Below are 12,574 nucleotides of genomic sequence, written 5' to 3'. Positions count from 1 at the left end.
TCATTAGGGGGTTTGTTGCTGTGGATCTGCGTGGAATAGAGTAGCGCACTTGTAGAAGTTGGTGGTACAGACCGAAGAACCAGTTATTCTTTAGGTTTTATGGTGTTCATTGAATCTATGATTAAATATGACTTATCTCGTTAGCTGTATTATTGTCAAATTGTCTGTGACTATCTCATTATCAGTTATATCTACGTTGAGGTCAGAATCGAATTGTTAAATCTTCTTGTCTTTGTGGGGTTTTAGGCGCATCATCGACAGACCATATTGTCCCGTGTATATTGTGTTTTGCTATCGGAATACGTATATTCAGTGATCGAATTGCCTGAAAAACCAACCAAAGTTTCTGAGGATGGGGGAAAAATATATACAACATTGTGAAAAAAGGCCCATAAAAATTCCTGGCCTCACTGACGGTATTCAAATTAAGGTCTTTTCCACCCGGTGGGGAAGACTGTAATTATATCAACTGTGCTACAATTGAAGGCTTAAACCTTATGATGGACCCCATCCCTGCTGCAGGGATGGAGTCCTTATGATGGACTCCATCCATGCAGCAGGGTCGAGTTGCTGGAGAAAATCGAGGCATCGATTTGTATATGCGCAAGCTCTTTTAATAAGTGTTTTCTCAAGGTACGCTTTTATTACCGTAGATTTTTGGCGATTGAAATTTGCCAGAGCTCTGGAGCAATTGATCCTATTTGAGCGTACCCAGAATTCATCCATTACTCATGTAGTTCTTGTTTCGTTTTAAAGCTTTTACTGAGTAGTGATGACCATTTTGTTGTTGATACATTAGAATAATTTATTTGGAAGCTGCCTGCTAAGTTATGTATTTTAACCACTGAATCCGTAGCTCGACCGCAAGTGCAACATCACATTGCTGTAAGTCCTCCCAAGGGATTACCATACCTTCTTACGTACATTTTGTGATGTCTAGTGGTTCAGAGAAGTAATAATGTTTGTTTGGGACCGCGTTTGCATATTGTAGTCTTGGGGCAGGAAGATGGAGAGGTATTGTAATTGGTTCGTGATCGGATTGAAATGGTACATGTTCTAGAGGAAAGGATGAGGTCATCGTCTAGAGGAGGATGCAGCCTAATTGATTATTTTCTCTGGTAGGCTGATCTTGATAATTTTAATGTTAAACGATGCCAGGCTTTCAATTAGTCTCGCTTGCAAGTAGGCGAGATGGGGAGAAAGGTTAAAATCCACGTAGATTAAATGTTCAACAACGTGATGAAGTTCACTAATCATCCAGTTGATTATTTCGTCTATTAGTTCTGTAACTGAAACAGGAGGGACATAAATTATCACGGTCAATTAGGTTAATGTGCTTCGTAGGTTAAATGATCATTGATTATTGATACTTCACAGGCAAAAACAGTGACTGACAGCAAAACGCTGCAACTGCGCTCCCTTCTGCGGTTCTCTCTTGACTTGAAAAGTGCTTTGTAGCTAAGTGCCACTGCGGAAGTCCAATCACTGTTGCTTACCTAAGTCATATTTGTAGTTCCTGCTGGTGTGAAAAATTGTATGCAAAACTACATTCACATATCCTGAGCGCGATTTGCAATAGTCACATTACAGAGAGGGTAAAGGACCCAGGATTTTCCTTATCATTACTTACCTCAGCCTGGTGAGCGTGTCAGACATCAGTAGGGTATCTCCTGAACCTCCAGCCAGGCTGAGTATATACAGGGGATAAGCTGGGCCCTGACAATTATCCCTAAAACGTTTCTTAAATGTTTATAAGATAACTAGCGAAAGAGGAGAGGGGACACGCGGACTTTTCTGCTGACTTAATGGGATACAGAGATGTAACGGATAGTGTTTCCCATCTTCCGGTTCAGGAAAGAAATAAATTCATGGTACTGTAAGTAGAAAAAGTGTATATCATATTTTTTATACTATCTCTTAAAACGGGTACATATTTTTATTTAAATGTTCTCTCATCAACAGATGGCAGTAAAAGCACCTCATTGGTGAAACTACTTGATTAGATTTTTCACTTTTCAATGTTTTGCTGTACTAGATGATCTCCCCCCGCCCCTCGCCACCACCACCTTCCTCCAAAATTTTACTTTTTAAATAAACAACAGAAAAAACTTCAGTAACAAGACGTTTAGGAGTCTGATGACTTGGGTTCAAATTTCACTTCGAGCCAAGTTAAGTCAACTCATCCCCCCTCCCCCAACACTTAACTGTGAGTGACTGTATAACATAAACGATATGTTCTCATTAAAAGGGAAACTGCCAAGTAAGGACGTGTTGATATTACTGGGGGATGTGGTATGTTGAGTGTAAAGCCGATCTGAAGTCCTGTTTACGAAGAGTAAGCTTGTTCAAGAGAGGCAAATGAAGTGACTGGAGCTGGCGTGAGGTCCACTTTCTCATCTCACGTATCCCAATTCCTGCGACTGATTAGGGGGAAGGAACCGGTAGATGTGGAGAAAGCAACAACAGAGAAGACCTTTATTTCGCCCGGGAATTTGTTTCGATGAGTAATTTACCTTCTGAAACTTGATTGCCGGGAAACAGTGCAGACGAACCCGTTGAGATGCGGGGCTCTTTGATCTTGCTAATTAAAGACATTTGACGTGCTAATCACTGTCTGTCTTAGCATGAGATGTGAACGGTTTATTTTACAAGTGACTGATAGAGCACCAAGCAACAAGACGCCGTGCCGATCTGGTGACAGTCATGTACCGATTTCTGGATATGTGACACTCGCCAATGGGCAGCATTTCCTGTGCTGTAGCTTGGAAGAGAGATAGATAATCTAATTATCGGCATAAATTCAGTTTATTCTGCAGGACTAGCACGCTTTAGCAACTGCGAAACTTGGAAAATATAGAACTATAGCAAGGAGAAATCCATTTGTTATTATCGACTCGTGGTCCCAAAAATAGTTATATGAGTAGAGATTGTTTCTAAAATACTGTTGGCAATTTTTTTTCATCCCTCACATCATAGGAAAAAATCATCGCTGGGCTCTCAAGTTGGAAAGGGTGGTGAATTCATTGATGAAATTATCACTTATGGCATCTCATAAGGTTCACGATGACTTTTCTTATTTAGTCAAGGTACTCCTTCCTCAAAGAATATACAAGTCGAGTGACCCACTCAAAAAAAGTTTTATCCAAACCAGAACACTATTTTCCCCCTTCCACAGGTATTTTTTTCAATGATATCGAGAAGATTCCTTCTCCTAAATTTTCATTTAAATCAACACAGAAAAGCTGGACTTATCGATAAACTACACACACCGCTATTAGTCTTGTGTCCACACATATCATTCGTGTCCAACTGTGTCCACAGTTTGTAGAATCGCCGTTCTGCCACAGAGGTGGAAAAGACCTGAGTTCCAGTCCTGTCGACGACGAGGGGATTTTTTCCACAACGTGGCTCAGTGGATCTCAGGTGAGGGTAGCATCGTTTTTTCTTCCAGAAACTCTGGTTTTTCATCCCAGCAAACAGAAAATCGACCACAGAACACACGCGATTTACAGAGCGTATATACAAAACCTTAGTCGCTGATGCGCCTAAAAAAACTGCTGCATATCATTCGTTGGTATGATGTAGAACCAAAAGGAAAAGAGAAAAATGAGAGCGTTACGTAAAAAATAAATAATTTACGTTGTACCAGGCCCAAGTTCATGATTATACGCTACTTCGTGCATATTCTTATGGTAGCGGAAAACAGAAGTTCCTGTGACGACCAAGGGGCTTACCCCTCTCAAGACGGCATTGCCAATGTCTATTTTTGTGTCAACAGTGAAAGGTATCTGGCTTCATTCAAGATTGTTGCCCAAGGTCTATCCACACCAAGTCCACTGAGATCAGTCTCTGGCACAGGTAACCACCTCCAAAATTTGTGAAAAGCAGTACGATCCAACATTGAGCTGTGCGGCTACATTACCAATGGCTCTCCAGTGCAAGTGTTTCAAGTGAAAAAATACAAACGAGAAGTGCTTTTTGTTTGTTTGTTTTCTCTAAAGAAACAAGAAATATACAGTCTCCACTTTACATGCACAAAAAATTCTGACCCAGTTGTCGAATAGAAGGCAAGAGTAATCCATATTTATAGCGCAAGAGGGTGACAAATAAGGCAAGGACAGTAACGCTATCAACTCTCCTAAAAGATAAGTAATGGTGAAAATGATTTAATTTGCAAGATATTATAAAACACGCAGTATTTTAAATAAGATTGATCATGGTGTTAATGAGATAAGTTCCTTCATATGCAGAAGAAAGAGGATTTTTCTCAGTCCTCTTCTTCTTCTTCTTCTTCTTTCAGTATTAGTGATTAATCCACTTTTTCGTGTGACCAATGGAACAGTAGGTAATGCAATTATACTTTCGTGAAAATTTTATTCGAAAATGATTACTGCTTTTGTTGGAAGAGAATCGACCCTTTCTATGCCAACACTTTCTCCAGCTTCACAATGCTTAATTTCATTTAATTATGTCTCTAGTGTTATTTGTTGTTTTTTTGATTCAGAGACACCTTTCTTCATTCCATCGGCCTCTGTCAGCCTTTTGTGCGTTTTCTTGGAACGCATTTCTTGCAAGCATCCACCAACATTGAGGCAAAGTTTTTATCTAAAATCAATTAAAAAAGCTGGTTAAAAGCAATACCAAAACTGATAAAAAAATATATTTATTTTTTATCATTTCGAAATTTTATCGCTATCAGTTTTATTTTATTTTATTTTTATAGCTTTTAACCAGTTAAATCCCAAAAGCAATAGTCAATATCGTTTACGCATCAGAGATATGGACTACCATCCAGATGCGTTACGTGGCATTATTTGGTCTTTCAAAATTATAATCCAGAAATAATAATCTAATGGAGCCAAAGTCGGTTTAAATTGCTTGCTTGATACTGAGTGACCTCACTGTACTCGACATCTTTCGCCATCCACACAGAATCCTGGAAATTCGTCGAAATTTTGTTCTTCGTACAATTATTTGGGAGAATAAGATTCAAATAACAAACGAATTTTAAACAAAATGGTGCCCCCTTCATATTGCTTCATAAAATTCGTAATTTAGTGAATTCCTTACAGACGTCTTGTTTCACCGCATGGTTTAGGCCATGCGGTAAAATCAGGACTTGGTTCTAAGGAACTTCTCATCCCAAGCGGTGAAATCTGGGGTTGCGATTTCACACCATGTAGTTTCTTTTATGGAAATTCTCTAAATGGAAGTTGTCAACAGGCAAGCTATTTAGAAGAATTGGAGATTCTCATTCGCAAAGTTTAGCTAAAAGATTTTATTAGGCGTTTAGTGGTACACGTTGTAGAACGATAAAAAAACTGGCCTGAACAACGAATTATAAACTAATGGCATTTTAGAAACAAAAGTAGTTTCATTTACATCGATCTTGGTTTGAATATTTTTTATTCAATATTTTCCATAATTATTTATTTCGTATCAACTTTTATGCCACCAATAGTATTTCAAAGATGCAGCCGAAGTCTTAAATTCCGTTCATAAAACAACACGATTTATAGACAGACATGTACTTAAAATTTGTACTTACTATCCTCTGAAAGTTACTACTAAAACCATTGATGCATCTGGATTTCTGCTTTCGGAAGCTTTGTTGGCAGTAAATGCAGAAATAACTTGGGTAGTAAAGCATTAGTATATACACTGTGCTGACACTTTATTAGGTACAAACCTGCTGTGCACACAAATGGTTTGTCCCACAACGTTGCAAGTCACATGACCACAGTTGTGGGTATAAATGCAGAAGAACAACCTTTCTAGTATCGGTTAAGCGCACAAACCGTATCAAGAATGGAGAAAAGGAGTGATCTAACGGACTTCGAACGTGGCATGGTAGTAGGTGCAACACGTGCTGGACAAAGCATCTCTGAAATGGCAGTTCTCCTGAACTTATCACGCACCGCAGTTTCAAGGGTGTATCGAGAATGGTACAACGAACAGAAAACATCCTCTCAACGGCACTCCTGTGGAATAAAATCGCTTGTTGATGAGAGAGAGAGGTCAGAGGAGGATGGCTAGAATTGTGCAAGCAAACAGACTGGCCACAATGTCGCACATCACGTCAGAATACAATCTTGTTGCTCAGAACAAAATATCGCAAAGGACGACTAGTCGCACTTTGTCGCAAATGGGTTACAACAGCCGACGGCCACATCATCTACCTTTGCCATCAATGAAGAAAAAGAGAGCACGCCTCCTGTGGGCACAGCAACATCAGCACTGGACTATCGAGGATTGGAAAACAGTTGCTTGGTCTGACGAGCCGAAGTTCCTGGTGCATCACATTCAAGGAAGGCTCAGAATTTGGCGAAAACAACACGAATCCATGGACCCGTCATGTCTGACGACTACTGTGCAAGGTGGTGGAGCAGTGTTATGGTGTAGGGAATGTTTTCTTGGCACACGTTGGGTCCATTGATACCCATAGATTCACGTCTGAATGCCACATCGTACCTAAACATCGTTGCTGACCAAGTGCATCCGTTCATGTTGACAGTTTATCCTCAGTCAGATGGTTACTTCCAGCAGGATAATGCGCCGATGAACAAAGCCCGAATCACTATGGAATGGTTCCAGGAACATGACAATGACTTTTCTTTGCTGTAGTGGCCCGCTCAGTCTTCGGATCTCAATCCTATTGAACATCTTTGAGATGAGCTGGAAAGGGCTGTTCGCTGCAGGCCAACACTTCCGTCGAATCTCAAGGAACTGCGTGACACATTCATGTCTGCATGGTACTCCATTCCTGCACAACATTTTCAGCATCTTGTTCAATCCATGCCTAGACGAATTCAGGCTGTTTTGAAGGCTAAAGGAGGTTCAACATGCTACTAGATAGGCGTACCTAATGAAGTGGCAGCACAGTGTAGTATTTGTAAATACATGTACCTAAATTTTAACTGGTTTGCATATGACGGGGGGGGATGAACTATACGCGTCTCCTAGGTTAACTCTAGCACTAAGTGAAAAAGGGGGTAAAGATAGTTTTTCCAATTTACAATTTCATATAAGGCGGAGTCTCATATAAGAACTGCACAGTTCCACTCGCAGGTTTTTCATCCCGAAAAACGGGCAGCGGATCACAGAAAATATACTTTACAGGTATACTGATACCTCATGACCTTATATGTCTGATTCTAAACAATGTATCCAATCTGTCTACGACTGAATTGTCCCTTTTTTAGCGTACTTTTGCATACGTACAAGAAATTTGAGGCATACCCATTTTCGAACCAAATTCTACATTAGCTTATAAACATATCAATGCACATAAAGAATAAAACTAAACCTTAACTTTAATAATAAAATGTAGTTTATTAATTTACGCTGAATATCATTTTTAATATTCTTTCTGTGGATCATAATTAAAGAAATATATAAATATTTAATAAGTATTCGATATCTAAATATTGCATTTTATATTTATATAAATAAATTGCTTTTTACCTCCTAAGCTTTCACATTTGAGATTTAAGTCTTTACTCTCATCATACGGTCCTATAACTCCAGACAGTTCTTGATCATCTTCGTCCAGTATTGCTATTTCTCTCGGTGGAACTAAGAAATAAAGTACTTCTTAGTAAAGTAAGAAATAAAATATCAAATATATAGATTTCATAAATAAGAAAATCCCATCTGCTAATTAGGTTTTACTATAATAGGATTATTATAAGACTGTTAAATATATGCAGATATATACCGTGTAATATTTATGCGATATTAGATTGTAGAGGGAAAAAAATGCGAACAGAATAAAGACGCAAAGATTTCGAACTGAATTAATGCGAGGAAACTTAATAAAATCCACCAGAGAACTACCGATACATTTTTATAACCTTGACATATATTGAAATCCATAAAAGGCTCCATTGCCATCATCACACAATACACGTGACCAGAAGAAAACCCATAAACAACAAATCACTTTCATGGATCAGCAGAAGAATGTTTAAACCGCAGCTGAAGTTCCAACTTCGAATTCCATAACTGCGACCGAATTTTAAAAACTTTTTTTTTAACAAATTCTGAACATAAAAATCTTACCCATTATTTGAGAAAAAGAGGCGGCTCTCCATTCTATTGAGTATTCAGGTCAAAAAATAAAAGGAAAATAAAGAGGAACCATAATTGAGCAAAATAAATCGAGTTTCTGTGAATTCCAATTTCAATCGTTCATCAATTGTCCACAACTAGAAATTGTTTTTAAATTACATCACTTTTCTATTTTATTTTAATTAGACTTATTAAAGATTCCAACAAATGTGGCCTATTATTTATTGTAATCATTTTAGGATAACTGTACGAATTTTCACTACTGGAGTATGGAAAAGTCCATATTCACTTTCAGACGTTAATGCCTTCGATTTAAGTTCTGTGGCTTGAAGATATGGTTCATGCTAGGATCTTGTATAAATAGCACGATCACAATTTTCTGTTCTGCACTGAAGCTTTGCGATCCTGATTAATTTAAAGACAATTTAAATTAATAGCCTTTAAACTGTTGGAAAGCATAGTTTCGACCTATTATACATTTACATATTTGAAATTAAATCACCCCGTATAAAGTTGAAATACATTTATTACTAATGGAATCTAAAAATCATACGTTTAAAGGTTGTTTTCTCTTTCTCTTCTTCAGCGATTGTAATCTTGCTTCCGCACCGTCACAAAAAAAACACTAATAGAGGAAATTGATAAATAGTTTCCTTAATATGTGACCTTGAAGAATCTCCACGCTTTTTTCTTCCATCGGTCTGTGAGAGTTCGGCTAAGACAAGAAGAGGCTTTTTTTTTTTTTTTTTTTTTTTGCCTTTACAATGACGCATGTACCAGCAGATCCGTGGAAGTTGAATTTAGATCGATTGAAGAGGACTGCATGAATTTTTTTTTTCTCTACAAGGAAACTTAGGTTTTTCATCCCGTGAAACAGAGAAACTGCCTCCGTACATCGATTTACAGCGATTAGCCAAAACATTATGACCACCTACCTAATATGATGTTGATCCTCCCCAAAGCAGCTCATACCCGGCGAGGCATGGATGCTACAAGATTTGTAAATGTGTCTTGTGGTATCTGGTACCAACACGTAACCAGCAGATCCTTTAACTTCTGTAAGGACCGTGGTTGAGATGCTACAGATCGGAGTTGCTGTTCCAACACAAACCACAGATACTCGATGGGATTGATGTCTGCGGAATTTGGAGGCCAGGGCAATTGTTTATAGGGCAATTCCTGGAAGTCTTCCTCATTTCCGCAAAGCAGTCTCGGGCAGTGTGGCAGGGCGCATTATCCTGCTGAAAGACGGCGCCAGAGGGGAAGACCGTTGCCATGAAAGGATGTACCTGGTCAGCAATGATGTTTAGGTAGGTGTGTGTGTGTTTGGGTTGCCTGAGCGGAGCCCGGAGTTTTCCCCATAAGCCGCTTCATGTCTTCTTGTTTATAAGACTTCTTTCTTCTTTCTAACCGGCAACTTAGAAAATGGGGAGAAGAGACACGAGGTATCCGCCCTCCAACTCCTGCCACGAGGAGGCGTGATGGGTTCTACTATCATCTGGCTGGGTGTCCCTGAGAGATTCAGGGACACTCAATTTAGGGGGAAGTAAGAAAGAGTGATAGAAAGGGGCAAATCCAAGAGTAGGACCGCCCTAAGAAGAAGTGATGATAGTTTTAGTAAGGATAAAATATCTCTCACTCAGGGTGGTGAGAGAGAGAGTGGGAGGAAAGTCTGTTGTCTTCAGTCAGGGTCAAAGTTGGTAGTTATGTTTAGGTGCGTGTGTTTGGATTGCCTGAGCGGAGCCTGGAGTTTCCCCCCATTAGCTGCTTCACGTCTTCTTGTTTATAGGACTTTTTTTTTTTTTTTTTTTTTCTAATTGGCAACTTAGCGCGTGGAGGGCAGAGATACGAGGTGTCCGTCCCCCCAACTCCTACCACAAGGAGGCGTGCCGGGTTCTATTGTCATCTGGCTGAGTGTCCCTGAAGATTCACGGGGCCCTCAATTTTAGGGGGAAGTAAGGAAGAGTGATAGAAAGGGGGCAAATCCAAGAATAGGACCGCCCTAAAAAGTGATGAGAGCTTTAGTAAGGATACAATATCTGTCACTCAGGGTTGTGTGTGAGAGACAGAGAGAGAGAGAGAGAGAGAGAGAGAGAGAGAGAGAGAGAGAGAGAGAGGGAAAGTTTGTTGTCTTCAGTCAGGTGCAAGGTTGGTAGTTACTTGTCAAATCCGGTTGTCCTCTCTCCTAATGGCCTTTCGTCTCTTAAAGGCCTTAGTCGCGAAGGTGTTGAATGCCTTGAAATTGTCCTCGCTTTTTGTGAGCTTTACCTTGTCAACTGGTGGTAAAGTGTAAAGTGTATTGATGTCAAACGGCACCAGGGGTTCCCCCCATCTCCGCGTTGCTTTCATTGTAGATGCAGTTCAATGAGAAGGCCAGAGATTTAAAAGTGTGTGGATTTTGTATATGTGTAGTGTTGTGTATCGTTATTCATCTGGCCGTTTAGCCGCTGGACCCCTACTGAGGCCCAACGTTGTCCACACTTGGCCTCGTGGAGGCAGACCAGGTACACAGAATGAAGTTTTACTCTGGCAGGCCCTGCCACCTAGTTTCCTGAGATTTCAGTGACTAGGGCCTAAAAAAAAAAAAAAAGACTCGGTAGGGATGAGCGCTGGAATTAGAAAGCCAATTGAGGTGTATGCGGTTTAATTTGGACGAAGTTAAGTTTTTGCAGTTTGTGTGGGGTTATACGCTGGCGTATTAGGTAGAGTAGGGGGGGAGACTGAAGGCTGGGGGGAAAAGACAGAAGTATGGGGACGATAGAGAAGGCGACCTCAGGTTTTTCAGTGAGGCAGGCCCAAGCCCCACCAGGAGAAGAATCAGGGTTGGCAGGGGTGGAGAGGAGACAAGACTGTCTCCTCCTCCCCACCAGGGGAAAGGGAGTAAAGGTACCAGGCAAGGGAGCCCGGTACATATCGCCATCAGGCATTGACAGTTATGAGCACGTGGGGGGTCCAAGCGATCTGAACTGGATCTTATTTGGTGTTCTTTTTCAATGTAGGAGTCAGATCCCAGTCTCAGGGTCATACATGAATGAAGTCCTGTGTCAGGTTGTCTCTGGTTCAGACGTAGGTCTTCCTGGTTGTCAGTTCCCTCGTGAATAAGGCTAAATGATGGTCATGTTCGTAGTTGTGGGTACAGTTTTCTTGTGTATTCCAGTTTTCTCTAGTCCTGGTTTTGGTATTCATCATCAACTTCTGGGTGCTGTGCATGGTGGTTTGCTATAAGGGCTCGCCTTCTAGCAAAGAGTTTCTGTGCAAAAATGGTAAGGGCTTTGTATGCTTATTCCGAGTCGAGAAGATGCTGTTCCATGTTCTGCGGGAAGTATGTGATAGCAGTGGTGAGCCTGCATCGCAGGTCCTCATACTGGTCGCAGTCATACATGAGATGTTGCCATGTTTCCTCGTGGCCACAGAGGCAACGGGGATCCTCAGTGATTCGGAAGCTAAATAGTTTTGCATTAAATGGCCCGTGCCCTGTGAGCAGAAAGGTGACGTGGAGCCCTGGTTGGAACCAACTCGGGAGTTTTGGAAAGACTCTGTTTACGCTAGGGAGGAACTTCTTGGTGATTTCTCCTTTAGTGGATTCTGTCCACCGATCCTGCCATTCCTGTCGGCGGTGGTCGAGCAATCTGTTTTTTTCAAGCTTCCTGTTGTTGGTGAGATCCAACGCGAAGTTTAGGATAGTGCACGGTATTTCTTTTGCCATATTATATGTCAGGGCGCATCTGATGATTTCCAAGTCCAGCGGGAGGACTGTCAACTGGTGGTGTGGAGTCTACTAAGGAGGAGAGCTCCTGCCTTAGATCCTGGTAACAATGACATTCGTTGAGTATATGGTCAGCAGTTTCAGGCTCGCCGCAGTGACATTGTGGTGTCTCTGTTAGGCCCAGTTGGTGTAAATTTGGTGTTTATACTTCCATGGCCCGTCATTATAATGGAAGGAAGCATATAGGCCTGGCGCTAGCCATAATTTTTCCTTCTTGATTATCTCTTGCACATTCGAGATGTATTGTCTTGTTGTTGCTCCTTTTTCGGTGGTTGTCCAGGTGTTTTGCCATTTCTCTCTACTCACATTCCTTATTCTTGCTATTTCCGTTTTCTTTTCAGCCTGCAGGTCAACAGTGATGTCATAAATAGTCGTGGATATTCAATTGTTTATTCTGTACTTACTGAATTGTACTTCTAGATTTAGCTTGAGGGCCATCAGGAAGGTCTTGATCTTCTCTCTTAAGTATTTCGTGTGTGGGAGGAAGCTGAGCGTTTCATCCAACATGACGCCTAGGTATCTAGTTGTTTGTGTATATTTGATTCTTTGATCTTGGTATTTGACGAGTGATGTTTAGCTAAGTGCTAGACGTCAGAGTATCTGGCACATGGGTGACTGGACGCAGGGTATCCCAGCAGAACATCACCCAAAGCATGACACCGCCTTGTTTCGTCCCATGGTGAATCCAGGCACCATCACTTCCCCAGGTAAACAACGCACACGTACCCGGCCGTCCAC

At 40.9% G+C, this 12,574-nt stretch overlaps 1 protein-coding gene across 3 annotated transcripts in view; it reads right to left on the bottom strand.

The window, feature by feature from the left end:
• The window catches only part of LOC150087149 (neural cell adhesion molecule 2-like), a 206,450-nt gene that overhangs the window by 41,720 nt on the left and 152,156 nt on the right, over window positions 1-12,574 (bottom strand). For all 3 annotated transcript variants that reach the window (XM_090372985.1, XM_090372986.1, XM_090372987.1), the window contains exon 5: window positions 7,465-7,575. In XM_090372985.1, the coding sequence (XP_090229111.1) occupies window positions 7,465-7,575 (111 nt within the window). The remainder of the gene's footprint in view (window positions 1-7,464; window positions 7,576-12,574) is intronic.

Source organism: Mastigoproctus giganteus, chromosome 4, assembly GCF_048544385.1.
Source record: "Mastigoproctus giganteus isolate SK-2022 chromosome 4, ASM4854438v1, whole genome shotgun sequence".
Classification (NCBI taxonomy): Eukaryota; Metazoa; Arthropoda; class Arachnida; order Uropygi; family Thelyphonidae; genus Mastigoproctus; species Mastigoproctus giganteus.
This window is presented reverse-complemented; position numbering and strand designations above follow the sequence as displayed.